Source organism: Choloepus didactylus, chromosome 1 (genome assembly GCF_015220235.1).
Source record: "Choloepus didactylus isolate mChoDid1 chromosome 1, mChoDid1.pri, whole genome shotgun sequence".
In the NCBI taxonomy this organism is placed as follows: domain Eukaryota; kingdom Metazoa; phylum Chordata; class Mammalia; order Pilosa; family Megalonychidae; genus Choloepus; species Choloepus didactylus.
The window spans coordinates 165,261,733-165,287,602 of record NC_051307.1 but is presented as its reverse complement, the minus strand read 5'-3'; the positions used below and the strand labels follow the sequence as shown (position 1 = coordinate 165,287,602).

General features: G+C 34.2%; 1 protein-coding gene across 1 annotated transcript in view; it reads right to left on the bottom strand.

The window, feature by feature from the left end:
• Nucleotides 1-336: 336 nt before the first annotated feature.
• MRPL3 (mitochondrial ribosomal protein L3) overlaps nucleotides 337-25,870 on the bottom strand; it is a 52,730-nt gene continuing 27,196 nt past the window's right edge. Inside the window, exons 7-10 of the mRNA XM_037844879.1 lie at nucleotides 11,526-11,634; nucleotides 6,842-6,919; nucleotides 5,337-5,414; nucleotides 337-928 (exon numbers count right to left, since the gene is read on the bottom strand). Coding sequence (XP_037700807.1) covers nucleotides 776-928; nucleotides 5,337-5,414; nucleotides 6,842-6,919; nucleotides 11,526-11,634 — 418 coding nt within the window. The 3' untranslated portion in view covers nucleotides 337-775. The remainder of the gene's footprint in view (nucleotides 929-5,336; nucleotides 5,415-6,841; nucleotides 6,920-11,525; nucleotides 11,635-25,870) is intronic.

The window sequence follows — 25,870 nt, the reverse complement described above, 5'->3', positions numbered from 1 at the left end:
AAGTAGTCATTAGTAAACAGATATTAATTTCATACAATGAAGAGAAACTCAGAATTTCATTAACATTTTCAATAGTAGGCAATTAATAAAACTTTGCTGAATGTACAATCTCAAGCCATTTCAAATTTTTGTAAGGTATCAAGGAAAAATGATTGCATTGTTCTTGTATTTGAGTGACCAAACTAAAAAATAACTATCCCTCCCAAAAGAGTTGTAAGCAGGACCCATAATTTACAATCACACTCTACTTTGTCAGGCCTTTTATCTATGACATTTAAATAAAAATTGCACTCAGTTTCTCCTTTTAGGATTCTAAAACATAGAACAAAGATAAAATGAATTTTAGGAAATGGTTTCTTTTATTAAAATAGGTTGCACCATAATCCCTATATTGTTTTCCAGTGCTTACAACCACCCCTTCACAAAGACAGACAAAATATTTTTTAATAAAAGAAATTACATTTATATACACCTTAGAACATTTTGGGAAATGCGTAATAAAAGCAAATGAAGCCCACAAATTACAAAGATTTTGCTAATATGCAAACTGCTAGTCCCTTAACATTTGGCACATCCAATCTACTTAATGGATTTGTTTTGTGGTAGTTTTTCTAAAAAAAAAATCAGTTGGGGAATGGGTAATAGGTATGCCCTTGACAAAGATGACAAGTGTAGTACTGTCATGGCCAAGAAAGGAAAATACTGTTCCTGGTTATATTGTTGTTCTGGCTCAGCAGAGCCCAGAAAACGTGAAGTTCTGCCATATCCAGTGAGATCAGGCATATGTAATAGAGGGTGCGCTGGGCTGACACACATTTTCATCATACAAATCTTCTGGTAGTTCTTCTTCATCTCCATCAGGAAAATATGTAGGGAATGGTAGATTTTTACAGAAATCCTTATATGCAGGCAGTTTAGAATCTTTGATCTGGGGAGAGGAGGCAAAAATCTTATAAGTACTTCTAAGTAAATCTGATTTCTTAAATGTAGCCTATTTCATTTGTTATTCATAGTCAAAGAATATCTGCTCGTACATTTTCTACTATGAGTAACACAATTGTCACATATATTCAGTAAAAGGAACTCAGTCAATGTATTCTTTTTATTCTAATAAATTTAATTAACCCAGTGGCAGAAAAACTATCTCCCTCAAGTTAATCTCATGAGAATAAAATTACTCTAATTATTACTATATTTTATTCATAGCTTAATTTCTAGAACTAATATGATAAATCTTATTCTAAAATTACTACTCAAACATCAATTAATCCAAATTCTTGATTTTTCAAAAATAAAGATCTGATATAAATTATATACCTAAAAGGTATTATCTACTTTTTAATGATCTATTTCATTATCTAACCATATTATTTATCTTTATTATTGTATTTTCTTTTTACAGATTTTTTAAAGCTGAGATTAAAAAAATAAAATATACCCAGCATTTTTGTTAATTTTGAGAGTTCAAAACCAAAAACTTCAATTTTATTGAGGAAATTAGCTTCTTTAGTAGTAAATAGTATTCTTCTTGAGAAGCTAAGGAGAGACTAATACTTAGCATAAATAATAATAAATCCATAAGTCTTTATATAACAGCTCTGTTAACTCTTTTTTTTTTTTTTTTTAACAATTTTATTTGCATACCATACAATCCATCCTAAATGTGCAATCAACGACCCTTGGTATAATCACAGTTATGCATTCACCACTACGATCAATATGACAACATTCTCATTTCTTTTGGAAAAAAAAAAATCCTATACCCTCTATACCCTCCTATTATCGATGTTGAACTTTGGTATAGTGCTTTTGTTACAATTAATGAAAAAATATGACAATGTTACTGTTAACTATAGTGCTTAGTTTGCATTAATTCTATTTTTTCCCATCTTCCACTCTATTATTAACACCTTGTAACAGTTATGTATGTTTGTTCTAGTTCAAGTAAGAACTTCCTTATATTTGTACAATTAACCACAGTCATCATCCACAATAGTTTTTACTATGTTATTCGGTTAACTCTTTATCTTCTAAAAATATCCTAATTAGATCTGTGAATTCATACACCAAGGAATTTTAGTACAGATACTGATATGATCTAAAATGTTGGGTTTTATTTTTGGAAAACATTATTAGGTTCTTCAAAGCTTCTGACTCATTTTACAGCCTTCATTCAGAGACAAAAAAAATTACATGTAATTATACACACAGAGTTAAATAAGTCATAATCATTTTGGCAATAAGAAAATGAATAATTTGGTTGAAGTAAGTACACAGCTGCTAGGAACAGCTCAGTACAGAAAAACAGATCTATTTTAATCTCTTATTTAAAACTGTTCCAAGAAATTATCTCTACGTTACCCAGAAGAAAATAAACTTAAACTTGTTTTTTTGTTTTTTTTTTTTTTCCAACTCACTAGTTTTGGGTTGAACTTTAATTTAAATTTAGGGATAAAAATAAAACCCCAAAATGTCAAAAAATATGATGGTCAAGGGAACTCAATGCATGTTTTTTCTGTAAACCTACAACACCTCTAAAAAAAACCCAAAATGAAACAAAATAACAAAACAAAACAGAAAAAACCCAAGGCAAATAAATAGCAAAACCAGCAATAACAAAACTTTTGAGGCTAATTTGATAAATATAAAACTTTAGTCATAAAGGAATTAAACAGCTAATTCTCAGTTACTTTTACATTTTTATAGATCTATTACAGGGGAACATTTCAGAAAACAAAAGCACTGCTTATATATTCTAAGTGTAAATGCTACAGCCCTATATTTTATTGATTTGAAGCATAAATGATGACATTTCATCCAAATCTCTTTTGTCTTGGTAGCTAGCTCTAATATTGAAAGCCTAAAATTTGCAGCCCATTTTTAACAAATGTGCAAGACTCAAAGGTATACATTTCTCTGCATTTAATCTTATCCTTGGCTTTATTATTTCTCTCTACCTTCTCCAAGACACTTTTAATCATCTGCCTTAATTTTTTTGATATTTATGTATATTGGCAAACCAGTTCAAATATTTTGAGGAAAGAAGGGAGAGGGGACAGACAAAAAACAGGCAAATCTGAAAATAAACCTAAATTATAAATTAAAATATAGGAATGGACACCCATGAGTAGTATTTAATAATATACATTACAATATTCTATAAACAGTTCATAAGGCTCTCTTGGCATATGTTTTGTGAATCAAAACAATAACGACAACAAAAGCTAATTAAACAGGTTGGTCATCCCTAACCTTTAGTAATTTTAGAATCTTAAAAAAAAAAATTATCAGCAGCCCTGTACTCTGAGAGAACAAAAGCTGAACAAATACAGTTCTGGTGCCTTTCTTTCTTTATTGATAGCAAGATCAGGTACATATACCTCAAAAGTACAGGCATCAAACCACAGGGAAACAAAGAATGAGCATCCTAGTTTCTGGTGGGTGATGAGGCTTGTCCCATGTCTAACCACTTAATGAGGACAGGACAGGACCCAGTTTCCCAAGGCCTAAGCTTGCAGGTGAGCCATGAGGGCTCCATTCTCCAGGGATTCTATAAAGAGGAAGGGATTTATCTGATGGTGAGATGGCAAAGCATTTATAGAGTGCTGTGGGATTCTTCCTTAAGACAAAGGTGGAAGAGTAAGAGGGGCCCTAACGAGAAGGACAACAGAAGCACTGGGAGTGCCCTTTTCAATAACGGGCATCCCTGGAAGAAGATCCCAGTTCTCCAGAGGTCTCGTAAGTTTTAATTTAATGTCGTTTTTATCTTCCCTTAACCTTCATTTAAGCAGAATCTCAAAATATAAGAAAGCACTGAGTTGCAACCAAATCTTAGGCAAGCTCCCATGTTCAAATCCTAGAATTTGTTTCAGTTCCTACAGCTTTATATTTATATAAATACATTTATATTTCACAAGACCTTATGAAATAAGCATACATCTTGCTATTTTCTATCATTTTACTAAATTTCAAAGTCAATTCTCAGTCATATTCTGCTGGATTCAAAGATCATAAAAAAAAAAAAAAAAAAAAAAAAAAAATAGAAGAAAAGACATTTCCAGAATCTGGCTTGCAAATAAAAATAACTGAACAGTTTTAATACTAAAAGGTGTTTTTACATTAATAAACTATAACTTTTTAGGAAGCAAAGTATAAATTTTGCAAAGAACAGTCATTCAATCCAAATAACATCTTTCATTGAACATTTATTTTAATAACTCTTTCTCTGTAAGAGGCTAAAAATAAAATCCATTCCAGAGCTGGATATGAGATCATAATCAACAAGAGCTGCAAAGTTGTTATCTTTTTCTTCTATTTCTTTCTAGAAGTTGATCAGAATCTAAGGCATATCTCAAGTGATGTGACTTCCAGGGGAAGAATTTTTTTCCTTGAGGATATTAAGAATAATCCAGTCACAAAGTGAAGTGCTCCAGAAAGGGAATATGAATAAGTAAAACTCTTAATTATTATAATATTTGTTTTTTAAAAATTGTATCTTAAGCTAGTAATGAATTCCTTTAAGAAATGAGAAGAATACAAAAGAATCAATTTTTAAAATCTGAGTTTAAATTTCAACATTTTTGTTGTTGCTGTAAGATAAATGAAGAATAATATTTCTGGGAATAGCTGACACTACTTCTACTACAGATTTATTTTCAGAAAGGAAAATATTCAAAAGTTTTCAAAATTCAGAAGTGAGAGAATTTGTAGAATTTTGGCCTAAATCCCGGCACAATATTTATTTTCCATTTTCTTGATGGAAATAGGTCTCTGAGAGCTTAAGAGCTTTTTACTTCAAATCTATCCTGTACAAAATGTTTGTTTTCTTCTTTTACTTTATATTTTTGAATTTTTCTAAAATGGGCAACATCTTTTTTAAGGAAAACGCTTAAAGGTGTAATAAGAATAATGTAGCCAAAATAATAATTTTAAAAAACTTTCCCTAAAACGTCAATCTTTAAAGATATTCGTTGCTGACACTCTCATTTAATTTCTGCCTCACATATCTTTGGTTCCCACATCAAAGTACTTCTCTTGAAAAAGCTAAAAAGTCTTTTTTGGGGGCAACAGAGATATATTGATTATTTTGGCAATAATTTCCCCCTTTTTTATATTCCTGAAGATTCCTCTGCTTACTCTTTCAGGTTCTCAGTTTCATAGATATAAGGTATGGATTATTTTGTGTAATGTTTTCACTCAAGTGCTACTAAATAAAAATTCAGTAGATTGTGGAAGAGCAGCCACTTATTTTCAAGCCACATATATGGGGTCAAAGGAGAATTTATGATACATATCCACATATCTGAATAATGGAAAATAAAGACAGTTATACATACCTTTACTAAACAATTTTTATGTCCAGGTACAGAGCCATTTACATAGATTATATTGTGCTTTGTGTTTATTCTCCACACCTAAAGCATGAAATGAAATCAAACATAAAGAGCTAAAAATTTGAAAATATACTTACATTAAAATTAATGAACAATATCTGATGCTAAGAGCTGAGGATGTAAGTAGCCTGTAAAGTAATAATCGTATCGGCACTTCAAAATGTTGAACAATTATTGAAAAAAATTCAAACCCTATGGATGACTTGTAGCATAAAACCCGTCACAGATACGTTTATGGAAGTGAGAGACAACTCTCATTTTAAATATAAATGTGACTGAAATGATCAAGACTATTTGAATATCTCAATGAACTCTGTTGGTACCACTAAGAATAACAAGTAGAAATCCAATTTTACTTTTTCCTAGATTACATCTTCCTCTGGACCTAATCTCTAAAATAAGTGGGCTGAGCAGAGGGCCCCAAACAGATCTTCCTACAGAGAAAAAACATACACCAACAAATGGGAAAGAATAATCAGTCAAGAGGTGGTACTGAGAAAACAGAATATTTAGGGGAAAATTAAGTTTGTGTCATAGCTCCTATCTAAGAAGGGCTAAAAAGTAAAATGCTGTAGAAAATGAAATCACACACACACACACACACATACACAGAAAATACAGCTAGATCTCTAGTGAGTATAAAAGTAATAGAAGGGAAAAATCTTAGATTTAATTATACAAAATTTTTTTAAAAACTATCCAGAGTAAGGACTGGAAGGACATGGCAAAATGTTACCAGTGATTGTCTCTGGACGTTTTTCTTAAGGGGGCTTACATTCTTCTTTGTACTTCCTATATTTTGAAACATATATGCATACATATATAAATACTAGTTGTTTTTATAAAAATATCTATTATAATACAACTTGTTTTTTTCATTTAGATATTACATGTATTCCTCAATTTAGTGTAGAATGTACTTAATTCCTCCCCTTTAAAATATATATAATTATTTTATAAAATTGGATGTATACAACCCTTTTTAGTGCTATCACCCCTTGTCCCACCATTTTGATTGCTTCCTCTTCCTCCTTTATATCTATTTACTCACATATTTGACATATAACCTGTGATAACCCAATACGTAACCTCTGACTTTTCTCCGTGATTACATAATGGCACAGGAACATACATATGCAGGGAGTTTTTGTTCAGTCTTTTATGAAAAGAGATTATTATACATAATGCTCTACATTTTCCAGGTCAAATGGCAGACCACTTTTTTTTTCTTTAAATGACTGTACATTCCATGGTTTGGTGTTAAACAAACATGTACTATGACTATTATTATTACTATACCACCACCACCACACACAAGATTCACATCCTCCACTCGGTAATTGTAAAGCCTATTAGAACAATCATACACAAACACATCAGATACATATTCTCGTGCCTTAGCATTTAAGCATTTTACTGTTTCTAAAAGAGCCACTTCAGAAACTTACCTTCAGTCCAAATGCTGTCCTATCTCTATTTCCCATTTGTCCAGGCATTTTAGTTCCAGGCCAGACTCTGGCAACATCCTAAATGAAAAAATTAAAATTAGCACTTTGAAGTACTCTCAGTTTCAAACAGTACTGATCAAACCAAAATGCAAACTAGGAACAGGAGTTATTAAAATGTTGATTTATTTTATATTTTTCCATGCTGCTAGGCCCAAGTAAAGAAATAAATATGGATTTAGACAGTTATCCTAGAGAGTTTATTTTCTAAATTATATTAGACTGACAAAATAAATACAGACTAAGAAACAGATTTAGGAGAAAAACTCAGTAACAAAAAAGTAGCAAACTAGTACTCGTTGAGAAGGGAAAAAAGAAAAAAAAGGACATACACATATGTCCTACCACTATTCAAAGAAAAAGACTACCTGGTCTGTTTTCACGAATCTTCGGTATTGACTGACTTAATGGATTCCATCCCCATCCCCTTGCTTTGAATGTTACTTTCCTTGACCCAAACGATTAAAGGACAGAGTTAGTTATGAGAATATTTAGTTTGTCCAGCCCTGGTTGTCTCTGATTCACATAAATCAAACAGCTTCACCCAGCCTCTCTGATTTTGGCTCTGATAAAGGATAATAACTCTACATCTAAAGAAGCAAATCTGAATTATAGCAAAAATAGGCAAACTTCCCATGACACATGAATTCTTAGAATATAAACACTTTTCCATCAGCTGCTCTCTCACTAATAGGAGAAACTCCTAGTGAAAGTGGTTCACCATATTAGAGTTACTATGCTACCAACATAGCATAAAAGGCAATTTTGAGTCTTATGGACTAAATATTACTTTTATTCGTTTTATAATAGACTCTTTGATAAGCACTGTGTTGATCATTACATTACTAAAAAGGGACTAACTCTGACCTGTCCATTCAAATATACATTTTCATTAAATGTATGCCCTAACTCTTAGGATTATAAAGGCATATACTAGCTAATCCTTAATGAAAGTATTTACACAAACACAGAACAGTATATTTCATGATAAATAACTAACTTGAGTCATAAGAATAGGACCTTTTATATGCTTTTTAAAGAGCTTTATTGAGATAGAGTTTACATACCATATAGTTAACCTATTTAAAGTATACAATTCAATGGTTTTAGGATATTCAGTTGTGCACCACCACAACCAATTTTAGTACATTTTCATCACCCATAACTGAAATCTCATAACCATTAGTGGTCACTCTCCACTCTCTCCAGCCCCCACTCCTGTGCAACCACTAATCTACTTTCTGTCTCCATAGCTTTGCCTAAGAAGGATATTGCATATAAATGGAATCATACCATATGTGGTCTACTGTGACTGGATTCTTTCATTTAGCATGTTTTCAAGGTTCATCTGTGTTGCAGCATATATCAGATTTAATTCCATTTATTCCATGTTATTGCTGAATAATTCCATTGTATGAATATACCAAATTTTAGTTACCCATTCATCCCTTGATGAACGTTTGTTTTTTTCTACTTTTTAGCTATTATGACTATTCATGAATAAAGTTTTTGTGTGGATATATGTTTGCATTTCTCTTGGGTATATACCTAGGAGTAGAATCAGTGGGTCATAATGTAATTTTATATTTAACATTCTGATCAACTGCCAAACTGTTTTCCTAAGTGGCTGTACCATTTTACATTCAGATCAGCAATGTTTGAGGGCTCCAATTTCTGCAAATCCTCACCAACATTTGTTATTATCTGCTTTTTAAATTAGTCATCCTAGTGGTTGTGAAGTGGTTTCTCACTGTGGTTTTGATTTGTGATTTGCATTTCCCTAATGGCTAAAGATGCTGAACATTTTTTTATGTGCTATTGGACATTTATATATCTTTGGAAAAATCTATTCAGATCCTCTGCTCATTTTTTAATTGAGTTATTTATCTTTTTACTATTGAGTTGTAAGAGTTCTTTATATATTCTGGATATAAGTCCCTTATCAGATATATGATAGATACATGATATACATAACTTTCTCCCATTCTGAAGTTGCGTTTCCACTTTCTTGATGATATCATTTGTAGCACAGAAGTTTAAATTTTGATCACATCTTATTTATCTATATTTTCTTTTATTGCCTGTATTTTTGGTGTCATATCTAAGGCTGTGCCTAACTATTCTGTTTTCTTTAAAGAGTTTTATCATTTTAGCTCTTAAATTTATGTCTATGATCTACTTAATCTTTTATAACTTTTAATTTTTATATAATTTATATAGTTTCACACTTGCAAAAAAAAGTTGTAAAAATAATACAAAGAACTTTCATACACTTTACTCTAATTCACCATTATTTACATTTTGCCCCATTAGCTTTACCATTTGATTTATCTCTACATGTGTACATATATAGCTGTATTATACTGGTTTGTCCAATTATTGGTGATGTATATATAACTTTGATTACTTAGTTAAGGTTGTGTTTGCTAGGTTAATCCACTCTAAAGGTTATTATTTTTAGCTTTTTAATCAATAGGTAATTTGTTTGGGGACTACAAAAACATCTAGTCCCCACCAAACTTCCACCTATTTGTTTTAGCATCCATTGATCAGCTGAATCAATTACGATGGCTGCCAAATAGTAACATTCTAACTCCATCATTTCTTCTATATTAATTAGCTGGCATTATATTGTAAGGAAGAGTCGTCCCTTTTTCTCCCATTTACTGATGTATCTATTAATTAATTCATTTATTTATATCATTGTGAACTCATGTATTCTAATTTTATTCCATGAATTCTGTTACTATCATTTTTTTTTAGTTTGAAGCTAAAACTGTCCCAGTTTTGGTCAGTGGAAGCCAGTTCAAGCTGGCTCCTGTGTCCTTTTGATATGCACTTCTTTGCTTTCTTGTACAAGATATTTCAGGCTCCTCTTGTATTCTTCCTGCCCCATACAGTGGGGAATGGTGTTTAGAAACCAAGATCTGGGCTCTAGGTATGCTCATTGCTATTGGAATGTCTTTGCTTTCAGGTTCTTAGAGCAGACAGAGCTAAGACATAAATATATATGTACATACACGCATACATACATATCTACACCTATTTCTCCCTCTCTCTTTATACATACACACAGTAAATTCACACTGATACCTACCATTCAAACAACACCACAGGGTTTATTTTAATTTTCTTTCTTTTCATATTTTCCCCCTTCTCCTGTTAAGTATGACCCTTGGCTCTTGTTATCAATATATTTACTTATCTGCTCAGTCCTGCAATTCACAGAAAACTATTTCAGGATTGTTAACCTATACCACTGCAAAAACCTACCTAACTAGAATTCATCATTTGTTCAGACTACATTTTAAATTTAGACTGAGGATATATAACCAAAGTACTGTGTCAAAAATTACTTGAGTTTTGTTTTTTCTTTTTTGCCCCCTCTTCAGCATGATTATGTTATTTGAAATAGTTAGGTTAATTTTCTAATTATATTCCATTTTGGATTTTCCTACTTATCCTCGTTTTTACTTTATTTCAAATATGTAAAACTTTAACATGATTCCAAAAGGAAGAAGTATAACAAAAAAGTACATCCAGGGAAGTATCACTCCTGCCACTCCTAAGCCCCTCCATAGCATTCCCACTCATTCCTTACAGGTAACCATCTCATTAGTTTCTGATTTAGCCTTCTAGTCCTTTTTACAAAAACATGTAGATATCTTGAGTATTTCCTTCTATCCTGCAATCACTCCATTTCATAATGACATTCTCATTCTTTCAGCTGCATAGTATTCTACTGAGTACTATATACAATAGTTTATTCATCGACTCCTAGATATGAACATTTAAGGTTTGATTACTATTAATGTTGCAGTAAATAACTTTGTGTAAATGTATTTTTGTATTGTTGGGAGAATATCTTCAGGGTATATTTCTAGAAGTAGGATTGCTGTGTCCAAGGTAAATAAACGCATGTGTAGTTTTGTTAGATATTGCCAAATTCCTCTCCATAAGGGTTGCACCATTTTGTATTCCCACCAGCAATGTATGAGAGTGCTTTTTCCTGATATTCTGGCTAACAGTGGCAAAAATTAAACAGCTTGATACACAATCTGCTAAGTGAAAAGTTAATATTTCAGGGTAGCTTTAATCCTCATTTCTCTTATTATGAGAGAAGGAGAATAAATTATCAATATTTTGAGGTTGACCTTGAGTCACTCTGATGATCCAAATAATAAGACTCCCCTGGCCTATTTATGCTATATTTCTGGGAGAGTAGGATGGAATTTAGCAATTAAAGGGGTTCTTCTCCATGTCTTCTCTACTCTTTTTCTTTTGCACCAGGGTACTGTCCTTACTCACTTTTCCCAACTGTCTCCTGTGGAAAAAACAAATGTGTGAAAGAACCAGTGGAGCTAGACGGAAGGACAATCCCTTATTTCTGCAGCCAGACGTCAGAATGCAAATTCTAGCCATAAAGTACGCAGGTTATGATTAGATGATTCAAGTGTGGCTACTGCTGGAAAGAGTAAGTGAGGCTAGGACCCATAAGCACCTACCTAAGCACCCACTTCAAGTCAGACTGAGATTATATGTCTTGATCCCAAGGACAGGCTGAAGCACTATATGTGCAGAAGCTGAATATTTAGCATTAAGAACAGCATCACAAGGTTATACTTACACCAGTTGAAATAGCTCCAGGTCTCCTGTGGGTTTTCGTTTGACCATGAGTAGCAGGCTGGCCTTTAAATCCCCATCTTTTCATGACACCTTGAAAACCTTTACCAATACTGGAACAAAACAAACATTAGAATTTACATAACAAACATAGCATAAAATATTCCCAATTGTACATGATAGTATCTTAGAGTTTTAACAACGCTCCTTATCTAAATAACTAGAAAAGGCTATATAAGCAAAACCACAAAGGAACATTCCTTTATCTCTGTCCTGGTTGGCACCACTTCCTAAAGTCTCATTCTATATAAAAGATGAATTCAAGATTGTAAGACAACAACAAGCTAAGCAGAAAGTTTTATCTGAACTGGGAGTTTTATCACCACAATCCTGTAAAAATGACACAGTGAAAGTGGTAAAGTTCTAGATGTTCCAAAGTATTCATAACAGATGTGGCAGACAGCCATTAAGATGGACCCAAAAGATTGCCACCTCCAGGTAACTGTGCCCTGTGTAATCCCTCCTCTTAAGTTTAGGCTGGTTCAAGTAACTCTCTTCTAACAAAATAAAACACAGCAAAAGTGATGAGAAGTCACTTCTGAGCTTAGGTTACAAAGACTGTGGCTTCTATCTTGGCACTCTTCTGCTTGCTAAACTCCTGAAGGAAGCCAAATGACATACTGTAAATTGTCCCATGGGGAGACATGTAGCCCTTGAGGACCTGAGGCCTGCCAAAAGCTACTTTAGTGACCTTGGAAGCGTATCTTCCCTCTGCTGAACCTTGAGATGATGATAGCTCCAGCAAACACCTTGACTGCAGCCTTTTGAGAGACCGTGAGCCAGGGACACCTGGCTGAGCTGCACTGGGATTCCTGACCACAGAAACTGCAAAGCAATACACGTTTCTTGTTTTAAGCCATTATATGTTAGGGTAATGTGTTAGGTACAATAGATAACTAATACAATGGAACACCTAAAGAAAGCAATAATACCCTGAATATTGAACAAGCTACAGATGAATCTCAGTCTCAGGGTTCAACTAGAAACTCAGTGGAGAAATAAAATGAGAGAGTAAAAATTCCTTAAAAATCAAATCTCTCCATTTTTAAATGAAAACATTTTATTTTCAGATTCTGCTACAGAGAAATATTCTGAGATGCAGGTAGAAAGTCAACAGTACCAAGATTCAAATATTATTAAAGTTAATAATCAAACACATTCGTATAAATGATACAATAAAAGGGCTAGAAGGAACTGTGAGACTGTACTGGACATATTTTTATAGACTCCTAAGATGAATGCTTTTTTTTCTTTTACTGTTTTCTAGATACTATGTCCATATATATATATTTAAATTAAATTCAGTTTTATTGAAATATATTCACATACCATACAATCATCCATGGTGTACAATCAACTGTTCACAGTACCGTTATATAGTCATGCATTCATCACCACAATCTATTTTTGAACATTTTCCTTACATAAGAAAGAATCGGAATAAGAATAAAAAATAGAAGTAAAAATGAACACCCAAACCATCCCCCCATCCCACCCTATTTTTCATTCAGTTTTTGTCCCCAATTTTCTACTCATTCATCTATACACTAGATAAAGGGAGTGTGATCCACAAGGTTTTCACAATCACACTGTCACCCCTTGTAAGCTACACTGTTATACAATTGTCTTCAAGAGTCAAGGCTACTGGGTTGGAGTTTGATAGTTCCAGATATTTACTTCTAGCTATTCCAATACATTAAAACCTAAGAGGTGTTATCTATATAGTGCATAAGAATGTCCACCAGAGGGACCTCTTGACTCCATTTGAAATCTCTCAGCCACTGAAACTTTATTTCGTTTCATTTTACATCCCCCTTTTGGTCAAGAAGATATTCTCAATTCCACGATGCCAGGTCCATATCCTGCACTGCCAGGGAGATTTACACCCCTGGGAGTCCGGTCCCATGTAGGGGGAAGGGCAGTGATTTCACCTGCCGAGGTGGCTTAGTTAGAGAGAGAGGGCCACATCTGAGGAACAAAAGAGGTACTCAGGAGGAGACTCTTAGGCACAGTTATATGCAAGTCTAGCCTCTCCCCTACAGTAACGAGCTTCATAAGGGCAAGTCCCATATAGAGGGCTCAGCATATCAAACCGCCAGTCCTCAACATGTATTTTTAATATAGTAAATTCCTACCCACAACAAAGCTAGCTATTATTAAATAGTACATAATTCAGGTCATTTACAAGAAGGACCCAAAATAGTGCAAAGATTAAGAAAACTCAACTTATTTCCACAAGGACTTTACTAGATTCAAGTAAGCCCACATGAATGATACATCATGAGACAAATGAAAAATTCAATATAAAAAGTAAAATTTACATGCAGAACATAATAGCTGAGTATTATCAAATCACAAATCAAAGTTATTTCTGTATGATACTTTAAATGTAGCTCACATCACTCTTTCCACATTAATCAATCAAACACATCATTTATGGGGTGTACATAATTATTTTCTTTTTTTTGGCTTTAAAAACTCCAAATAATGCTTGTTCTCGATCAAAGAGCTAAAATAGAAATTTAACGTATTAAATAAAAACCACTATATAATTTTGTAAAGAGATTAGCATTTAAGAAGAGAACCTCTGTTAATCAAATATCTTACTGAAATTTTGCTTTTGAAATTTAACAATTATTTCCTCTTAACTGAATTTTAGAACATACTTGAAAAATGAAAAACTTGGCAATTTTAAAATAAAAGAAGAAATACCTAAAGAGTCATACGAACCTATGATATTATTTGACAAATAATGCCTTAAAGAAAAAAGGGGGTGACTCTGACAACACTAATCTGAAATGAACATTATATTTCAAAAATATCACATCCTAACAGTGGCCATTCTTGCTAGAAAGTTTACTGGGACCATCTGAGTTCTCAAACTGATTCAGCTCTTATTTAAAAAGAGAGAGCGCAACTGTGTGCACCAATAAAAACACATGCCAGTTAAATTACAGAAGATAATTTAGCTCATTTTAAGAGTAAATGATTATAAGATGAAGTGGTATCCTGAAAGTGCTAATTATCTGTTGACTAATTACAGATTGTTTTTCAATCTAGCTCTAGAATACATCATGTTGTTATACTGTGTACAATGGGAACCTATTCAATAAATAACCTTTAAACAAAAGGATAAAACACAAATGATGTGACAAATTATTGGCTTAATTCGGATCACAAGAATAGAATGCACCTGTTGATCCATGGGTGGTACAGGTATCTATTCTATTGCTTCTCTGAGTTGTCACCCAACTTGAGAACAAAGACAAAAGCAAGAAATGAACAAATCTATACTTAGCACACCCAGGCACATTTCAAATGTAAGGTTTTCACAGCCTGCATTAAAAATGACATACAATCCATAATATTCATGCTTTATCTCCAGCATCCCTTTTCCACAGCAGGTTTTAGTTAATGACAGCAGGAAAAAAAGTATCAAGGGAAAATTCAAATCAGAAAGAACATGGTGTTAAAAATCCCACATTTAGTGAGACATCTGAAAATTGTGAAAACATAAAAAGTGTCTTTTATTTAGTACATTTACACTTGTTAAAGCAAGATTTCATAAAAAATTCAAAGGTACCACTTAAATTTAGGAGACTTTATTGCCCTTATTTTTTCAGTCCATTTCTCTTTAGAACATTTTAAATGCATTAAGGGCAGGGATTAGGCTTTATTTAGCCCTAGTGCCCAAGTTGGAGAAGTCAGTAAAATTTGTTACTGGCGACAGTTTTGCCCTGGGAACAAAAATGATTAGTTTCCTTTATTTTGTCCTGTAGTTTCCAAATGCTGTATAATATGAATGCCTTACCTTTTTATAGTTTTAAAAGATGGTATTAAGAAAAGAGGAAGGGAAGGTATGAAATGTAAGAATCTCGCAGAAAGGAATGCATAATTTAATGTTTCCCATCAAATTATAAAATCTCTAGAGATTGCTATGTGAACGTCACTCCCTTGCCATATAGTGGCAAATGCCCAAACAAATGTCTACCAGCAGACCCACAGGTTTTAAGATTATTTCTCCACTTTGGGAAAATGCCTTTCATTGCATAGTTCTGGAAGTATTTGCATGAGAACAAAACAAAATGTCTATGAGGTGAGGAGTGACCACATACCTGACTCTCTTGACCCATCCATTCTGAGTCCTCTGAGAACTTGTTCCAACATCCCCATCACCTTGAGTCTCTCCCTCACCACTGGCCTCTCCAATCTCCCCACCCCTCCATATCCTTCTTTCCCCCCCTTTTCTGCTGGATCTCCCTTTCTCATCTACCAGCCACCCTATGCAATCTATCCTCCTCTCTCATTGCTCTTTGGAACTTATTCTGGGGTTAACTCGCTAATTCCAATATCCAAAAGCCTTTTATTAAAAGAACTTTTTCTTATGGAAGTTTTAAAACATATTCAAAAACAGAGAGACAAGTACAATGAATCCTATGTATACATCATCCTACATCAAATAATTATCGACTCAAGGCCCTGCCCCCTTCCCATGGACTATTCTGATGCAAACTCCAGATATCATATTATTTCACCCATTAATATTTTAGTATGCAACTGTAAAAGATAAGGATTGTTTTTAAGAACAAAATCACAATACCATTATTATATTGTAAAAAAAATTAATAATTCCCTAATATCAAATATCCAGTCAGTGTTCAAATTCTATGGCCTCTTTTAAAATAGAGTGAATCTCTCCACAAGGCTGTCCTCTACCCTTCCTTCTAACATCTGCTCCCGCCTTCTTTTCATCACCATCATTCTCTCCCTATTTTCTTGCTTTTCTGACAGTCTTTGAGAAGTTTGTTGCCCCTGCTGCTTCATGAAAAGATGGTCTCAGAGTCCTGCCATTGACCTTCTTCTCACAATGGTTCAAACCAGTGGTTGGCAAACTCTGAGCTACACTGGCTATGTGTATTTATAAATAAAGTTTCATTGGAACACAGTCATGGGCATTCATTTACATACTGTCTGTGGACGTTTTAGAGCTACAATAGTTGAGCAGTTGCAACAGAGACCGTCATGGCCTAAACACCTAAAACTGCTACTAATAAGCTGGAATTCCACAAATCCTGTCCTAGGTAAGAATCTCTCTCCTGCTGCTGCTATCCCATTCCACAGAAGTAGTGGCCATATCCATTCGAAGTGCTTCACCCATTCAATAAGTTTCTGAAACAAACCCGAACATGGTTCCCTATTCAAGCTGTTCTCCACATTGGCCACTAGAGTGAAATTTCTAAGACGAAATCTTATCACATAAACCTCTCTCTTTTTAAAACAAAACAAAACAACAGATGAAAACAAACCAACCCACAACCTCAGATGATTCCCCAGTAACTTCTTTAGCTTGGAACATACAAGGTTTTTTATAATTGGGCCCAGACTATCTTTCAAATGCTGTCCACTACAGTATTTGTGCCCACTACAAATCCTAGTGAAAGATTACCTTAAATATGCCCCTCTCTTTCTTGCCTTTGCTCATTCTGTTCTCTCTGCCTCAAATACCCTTCTCACTGAATTGTCTTTCTACTGTTACCATGAAAAAAGAACAGAAAGTGTTTATTATCAAGAGTCCTATCTCCTGCAAAGTACTGATTCTCTTTAAGATAAATTAAAATCAATATGTTAGAGGCTTTTCAGTCAGAGCCATTTCCATGTTAAAAATTTTAGCTACTTATCTTTAGATGATTTTTGCAATCAGAGAATTAAGTGACTTATATACAATCTCTCAGAAAACCAGCAACTGAGTACTAAACGGAAGACAGGACTCCTGACTTTTCTAAGGATGCTTCAAGATCAGGTTTATAGTTATATATTTAATACATAAAAATAGGGATGAGGGTGGGAAGATGAAGAAGACATCGGCTTAATATCAGCTTCTCTATGCTATGGTTAAACATTACATTTGAAGACAGGGAAATGGAGCCTTATCTCAGTTCCTGGACCAAATCAAGATTGGGCTTTTTCTTTATAAAACTGAATTCCCAAGAACAAATTAGAATAAGGTGAAATCTTTAACTGTGGAACATACTGATAAAAATAAAAATAAAATGTCTAATCCACACAGCTATGGCCAACTGATTTTTTGACAAGGGTGCCAAGCACATTAAATGGGGGAAAGAACAGTCTTTTCAACAAATGGTATTGGGAAAACTGGATATCCACGTGCAAATGAAAGAAGTTGAACCCCTACCTCACCCCATACCCAAATTTAACTCTAAATGGACTAAGGACCTATACATAAGAGCTACACCCATAAAACTCCTAGAAAAAAAATACAGGGTTACCTTCATAATCTTGGGTTGGATGGTGATTTCTTAGATATGACATCAAAAGCATGAGCAACAAAAGAAAAAACTAGAAAAATGGACTCTGTCAAAATTAAAAACTCTTGTATGTCAAAGGATGCTATCAAAAAAGTAAAAAGACAACCTACAGAATGGGAGAAAATAATTGTGAAAAATATTTCTGATAATGGTTTAAAATACATCTAAAGACCTGCTACAACTGAATAACAAAAAGACATTATGGGCAAAGGCCTTTAACAGAGATTTTTCTAAAGAAAGATAAACAAATAGTCAATAAGCACATGAAAAGATGCTCAACATCACTAGTCATCAGGGAAATGAAAATCAAGACCAAAATGAGCTATCACTTCACTTGAATGGTTATTATTAAAAAAACAAAACAAAACAAAACAGAAAATAGTAAGTGTTGGTGAGGATGCAGAGGTACAGTAACCCTTACACATTACTGCTAGCACTGCAGAATGGTACAGCCAATGTGGAAATCAGTTTGGCAGTTCCTCAGAAAACTGAAAACAGAATTACCATATGAATTGGCAATCCCACTTTTTGGTATTATACCCAAAAGAACTGAAAGCAGGAACTTCAACAGCTATTCATATACCAATGTTTATAGCAACATTATTCACAATAGCCAAAATGTGGAAGCAAATCAAGCGTCTATGGATGAATTAAAAAAAAAGGGGGGGGTATATACATACAATAGAATATTATTCAGCTGTAAAAAGGAATGAAATTCTGATTCATGCATCAACACTGATGAACTTTGAAGACATCATGTTGAGTGAAATAAACCAGAAACAAAAAGACAAATATTGTATGAGCTTACTTATCTAAATACCTAGAAGAAGCAAATTTTATAGAGAAAGATAAGTTGTGGTTTAAGGACTACCAGGGTTGGGAGTGGGGTGGAGGGGAAATGAAGAGGCAGTTATAGCTTAATGAGTAAGTAGTTTCTGTTTGAGGTGATTTAAAGGAGGGGTAATGAATGTTAGTAAAGGTAGCACAATATTATGAATATAATTAATACTACTGAATTGTAGACTGGAATATGGTTAAAATAAGAAATTTTGTGCTCTGTATTCATTATTATAATCAAAAGTTAAAAAAAGGTATAATGTCTAAACCAACACCAAAAGAAATCCTTGTATGATCTAACTTAAAATCACTTCACTGTTTTCAAGTGAAACTGTCCAAAATGCTCTTAATTTTAAAACAAAAAATCCCAATAAGCAAAAAAGAGGGCACAATTTTTACCAAAATAAATTACTTGTATATAAAAGGCTTATTATTAACTAATTCACTATCTCCCTCAGGATTAGCTTTGAATTCATGAACTAATATGACATGTGTTTTAATCTTTAATTACAGCTCATACACCTCCTCATTTTAACAAACTCATGTTATCTACCTATTTTCATCTCCACACATTTCAAAAATATAGCATCTCTACTGAAGATCCTGTGAAGTTGGGAGTCAATTTCTACCCAATTTGGTGGTGTTGTCTATCTAAATCTATTCAATCCAGTGATGAACAGCTCTTGAACCTGCACGTAAGTCATGGAGGAATTTTCCAATTGCTTTGTGTTCCATTCAAATATAGTTAAAAGCTGGCATGGAATGTCTGCATAGCTGTAACTCTCTAGAACAAGTCTATGACAGGCATTCTATTTCTGTCTAAAAACCATAAACCTCCCATCAACATCTGGGAACATTTTTATCAACAAGTGACTGGTAAAGTGTACTGCTTATAGCTTTTCTGACAACAAATCTAGCTTATTCAATAGCATGAAGACCCAAATATGCAGTGATTCCTTTGAGTCCTCTTAGAAAAACTGAGCGTTTCCAGGCTGTTCTAAATAAACTCAGAATACATCTGCCATCCTGAATGCAGACTGCTCTTCTCAAAAAAGTTAAGTTAAATAACCAATTCTGTAATTTCATGAAAGGACATAACTTTTCAGAAGATCTTCAGCCATATCACTTTCGTCAACAGATTAGATGATCATATTGCATGTGCTGTGACTCTAGTGCTATGTATTACCTAGTCATTAGTATAGATAAGGGTGGGCCTGGAAAACTACGGGATTCGTTTTTTGGAAATAGCTTTTTAGGACTGGAACCTTTGAAACCATTTAGTCACATAGCTTCACGCCAAAGATAATGAAATCTGAATTCCGACAAGTTAAGCCACTTGCCCAAAATCAAATCTCTGGTAAATGGAGGCATCTGGCCATGCTTTCAACCTAGGTCACAGATCCTCTTGAGAAATAGATTAGAGCAAAAATATGAAAATATCTAACAATTCAAAGGCACGCTATTTCAATAGCATCCTCATTACTCTGTAAATTCTAGATGTACCATATAATATGTTATCTTAAAATTACCCAGTGTGCTTTGAAATGCTACTATTTTGCTATATAAAAGACAGTCTAAAGAAAGAAGGCAATAACTTGATGAACTGCTTTCTATTCATTTTAAAAGATATTTCCTTTTGAGGAAAACATGGCTCTTTCCTTTTAAAATAGAAGCAAATTGAAACAGTTACATCAACAATAGTTACAGTAAATACTCCCGAGCATTTACTATGTGCTACAACCTGAGCTAAGAGTGTTACCTCATTCAGTCTTTACAAAACTATGAGAGAGGTGCTATTAATTATTCTTAAGTTAAAGATGAGGCAACAGAGAAGTTAAGAAAGCTGTCTAGGTCAAAGAGCTACTGACAGGTGAAGTCATGCCTTTAGCCACTAACCTAAGTTGCCTCTTATTAGGCCTTGATTTTGCTGACCATGAGTAAAAAAAAAAAAATGCTGCTTTTGTAGAGATAATTAGTAAAGCACCTATAGAAGCCTATTACACAATTTTTTTAAAACAACAAAACAAAATATAACCCTACCCCCCAGCCACCAAAACTCTAGTCTTTATCTTGAAAGACACCTTCAGTTGCAGACTAATCTAAGAGACATTATTTTTTAGCAAGATTATTTCCCTCTCTAGCTAACCATTCATTTTGAAAATTGTTCCACTAATATTCTTTAACATTTACTGCTTTGAATATCTAGTAAATAAACTAACTTATTAAAAATGTAATCAAATTGAACATGTACAGAGTTGGAAAGAACTGTATCCTGAAGGCAGTACACATAACCCTGTTTTCTCTTCCCAGAGGGTCAGGACGAGCCAGTGGGGAGGGTGTCTGCCAGTCTGCACACACCCTTCTCTGAATACCATGCAGGAGGGGGGATAGAGTCCAGAGCCTTCATTTGCTCTTTTTTTTTTTTTTAAACCTTTTTTTTCCCTAAATCAACTGTATGAAAACTAAAAAAATTAAAAAAAAAAAAAAACTAAAAAAAACATACAATAAAAGAACATTTCAAACAGACCATAACAAGGGAGTAAAAAAAAGTAACCTAAGATAACTATTTTACTTCCCACATGTTCCTACTCTACCCCAAGAAAGTAAACTAATACAGCAACATTTCTGTGAACTTGTTCCTACCATACCCATCAGAAATTAACAGACCATAGTCATTCCTGGGCATTCCCAGAACATTAAATTTACCCATGATAGCTTATCTGTTCTTCTTGGATTATTGTTTCCCCTTCCTTAATTGCTTTCTATCGCTAGTTCCCCTACATTCTACATTATAAACCATTTGTTTTACATTTTTCAAAGTTCACATTAGTGGTAGCATATAATATTTGTCTTTTTGTGCCTGGCTTATTTTGCTCAGCATTATGTCTTCAAGGTACATCCATGTTGTCATATGGTTCACAAGATCGTTCCTTCTTACTGCCGTGTAGTATTCCATCATGTGTATATAGCACATTTTATTTATCCACTCATCTGTTGAAGGACATTTGGGTTGTTTCCATCTCTTGGCAATTGTGAATAATGCTGCTATGAACATTGGCATGCAGATATCTGTTCATGTCACTGCTTTCTGATCTTCCAGGTATATACCGAGAAGTGCAATCGCTGGATCGAAGGGTATCTCTATATCTAGTTTTCTAAGGAATTGCCAGACTGACTTCCAGAGTGGCTGAACCATTATACAGTCCCACCAACAATGAATAAGAGTTCCAATTTCTCCACATCCCCTCCAGCATTTGTAGTTTCCTGTTTGTTTAATGACAGCCATTCTAATCAGTGTGAGATGGTATCTCATTGTGGTCTTAATTTGCAGCTCTCTAATAGGTAGTGAAGCTGAACATTTTTTCATGTGTTTCTTGGCCATTTGTATTTTCTCTTCAGAGAACTGTCTTTTCATATCTTTTGCCCATTTTATAATTGGCCTGTCTGTACTATTGTCATTGAGTTGGAGGATTTCTTTATATATGCAAGATATCAGTCTTTTGTCAGATACATGGTTTCCAAAATTTTTCTCCCATTGAGTTGGCTGCCTCTTTACCTTTTTGACAAATTCCTTTGAGGTACAGAAACTTCTAAGCTTGAGGAGTTCCCATTTATCTATTTTTTCTTTTGTTCCTTGTGCTTTGGGTGTAAAATCTAGGAAGTGGCTGCCTAATACAAGGTCTTGAAGATGTTTTCCTACATTATCTTCTGGGAGTTTTATGGTGCTTTCTTCTATATTGAGATCTTTGGTCCATTTTGAGTTAATTTTTGTGTAGGGTGTGAGGTAGGGGTCCTCCTTCATTCTTTTGGATATGGATATCCAACTCTCCCAGCCCCATTTGTTGAAAAGACCATTATGACCCAGTTCAGTGACTTTGAGGGCCTTATCAAAGATCAGTCAGCCATAGATCTGGGGGTCTATCTCCGAATTCTCAATTCGATTCCATTGATCTATATGTCTATCTTTGTGCCAGTACCATGCTGTTTTAACAACTGTGGCTTTATAATCAGCTTCAAAGTCAGGGAGTGTTAAGTCCTCCCACTTTGTTTTTCTTTTTTAGAGTGTCTTTAGCAATTCAAGGCATCTTCCCTTTCCAAATAAATTTGATTACTAGCTTTTCCAAGTCTGCAAAATAGGTTGTTGGAATTTTGATTGGGATTGCATTGAATCTGTAGATGAGTTTGGGTAGAATTGACATCTTAATGACATTTAGCCTTCCTATCCATGAACATGGAATATTTTTACAGCTTTTAAGGTCCCCTTCTATTTCTTTTAATAGAGTTATGTAGTTTTCTTTGTATAGGTTTTTTACATCTTTGGTTAAGTTTATTCCTAGGTACTTGATTTTTTTAGTTGCTATTGAAAATGGTATCTTTTTCTTGAGTGTCTCTTCAGTTTGTTCATTTCTAGCATATAGAAACATTACTGACTTATGTGCATTAATCTTGTATCCCGCTACTTTGCTAAATTTGTTTATTAGCTCTAGTAGCTGTATCGTCGATTTCTCGGGGTTTTCCAGATATAAGATCATATCATCTGCAAACAATGACAGTTTTACTTCTTCCTTTCCAATTTGGATGCCTTTTATTTCTTTGTCTTGCCGGATTGCCCTGGCTAGCACTTCCAGCACAATGCTGAATAACAGTGGTGATAGTGGGCATCTTTGCCTTGTTCCTGATCTTACAGGGAAGGCTTTCAGTCTTTCACCATCAAGTACTATGCTGGCTGTGGGTTTTTCATATATGCTCTTTATAATATTGAGGAAGTTTCCTTCAATTCCTACCTTTTGAAGTGTTTTTATCAAAAACGGATGTTGGATTTTGTCGAAATGCTTTTTCAGCATCTATTGAAATGATCTTTTGATTTGTTAATGTGTTGTAATATGTTGATTGATTTTATGTTGAACCATCCTTGCATGCCTGGAATGAACCCCACTTGGTCACGGTGTATGATTTTTTTAATGTGTCTTTGGATTTGATTTGCAAGTATTTTGTTGAGGATTTCTGCATCTATATTCATTAGGGAGACTGGCCAGCAGTTTTCCTTTTTTGTAGCATCTTTGCCTGGTTTTGGTATCAGATTGATGTTAGCTTCATAAAATGAGTTAGGTAGTGTTCCATTTTCTTCAATGTTTTGAAAGAGTTTAAGTAAGATTGGTGTCAATTCTTTTTGGAAAGTTTGGTAGAATTCCCCTGTGAAGCCATCTGGCCCTGGGCATTTATTTGTGGGAAGCTTTTTGATGACTGATTGGATCTCTTTGCTTGTGATTGGTTGGTTGAGGTCTTCTGTTTCTTCTCTGGTCAGTCTAGGTTGTTCATAGGTTTCCAGGAAATTGTCCATTTCCTCTACATTATCCAGTTTGTTGCCATACAGTTGTTCATAGTATCCTCTTATAATTTTTTAATTTCCTCGGGATCTGCAGTAATGTCACCTTTCTCATTCATTATTTTGTTTATATGGGTCTTCTCTCTTTTTGATTTTGTCAGTGTAGCTAGGGGCTTGTCAATCTTGTTGATCTCAAAGAACCAACTTTTGGTGTTATTTATCCTTTCTATTGTTTTTTTTGTTCTCTATGTCATTTATTTCTGCTTTAATCCTTGTTATTTCTTTTCTTCTACTTGGTTTAGGATTGGTTTGCTGTTCATTTTCTACCTTCTTCAGTTGATCCATTAGTTCTTTGATTTTGGCTCTTTCTTCCTTTTTAATATATGCATTTAGTGCTATAAACTTCCCCTCAGTACCGCTTTTGCTGAATCCCATAGGTTTTGGTATGCTGTGTTCCCATTTTCATTCATCTCTATATATTTAGCAATTTCTCTTGCTATTTCTTCTTTAACCCACTGATTGTTTAGGAGTGTGTTGTTTAACCTCCAGGTATTTCTGAATTTTCTAAGTCTCTGATGGTTATTGACTTCTAATTGCATTCCATTGTGGTCAGAGAATGTGCTTTGAATAATTTCAATCTTTTTAAATTTATTGAGGCTTGTTTTATGTCCCAGTATATGATCTATTCGGGAGAAGGTTCCGTGAGCACTAGAGAAGTATGTGTATCCTGGTGATTTGGCATGTAATGTTCCATATATGTCTGTTAAATCCAATTCATTTATCAGATTGTTTAGGTTTTCAATTTCCTTATTGGTCTTCTGTCTGGTTGATCTATCTATAGGAGAGAGTGATGTGTTGAAGTCTCCCACAATTATTGTGGAAACATCAATTGCTTCCTTCAGTTTTGCCAGTGTTTCTCTCATGTATTTTGTGGCAACTTGATTGGGTGCATAAACATTTATGATTGTTATTTCTTCTTGTTGAATTGCCCCTTTTATTAGTATGTAGTGACCTTCTTTGTCCATTTGCTCTTTTAAGAACCCACCTATAAATTCCAGAGTAATCTGGGCAGAGAATGAAAATATATATATATGCAGGGCTCCCCTGAGGAGCTGGAGGAAAATGCAGAAATGTTGGACATTTCCACCTGGGTTATTACTGATATTCTCACAAACAGAGGACTGACAGCTTGGTATGCCAAGCCCTCGATCTTGGGGCTGCCCTTATGAAGCTTGTGATTACAAAGGAGAGGCTAAGCCTATTGATAATTGTGCTTAAGAGTCTACCCTGAGTGCCTGTTTGTTGCTCAGATGTGGCCCTCTCTCTCTAGCTAAGCCAACTCGGCAGGTGAATTCACTACCCTCCCTCCTACATGTGATCTGGCTGCCAGGGGTGTAAATCTCCTTGGCAACACAGGACAGGACTCCCAGGGATGAGCCTGGACCCGGCATCATGGGATTGAGAAAATCTTCTTCATCAAAGGGGGGAAGAGAAATGAAACAAAATAAAGTTTCAGTGGCTGAGAGATTTCAAATGCATCCGAGAGATCACTCTGGTGGGCATTTTTATGCACTATATAGATATCCCTTTTTAGTTTTTAGTGTTTTGGAATAGGTAGAAGGAAATACCTGAAACTGTCTGCAACCCAGTAGCCTTGAGTCTTGAAGACAATTGTATAACTATGTAGCTTACATGGGGTGATGGTGTGATTGTGAAAACCTTGTGGCTCACACTCCCTGTATCCAGTGTATGGATGGATGAGTAGAAAAATGGGGACAAAATTAAATGAAAAATAGTTTG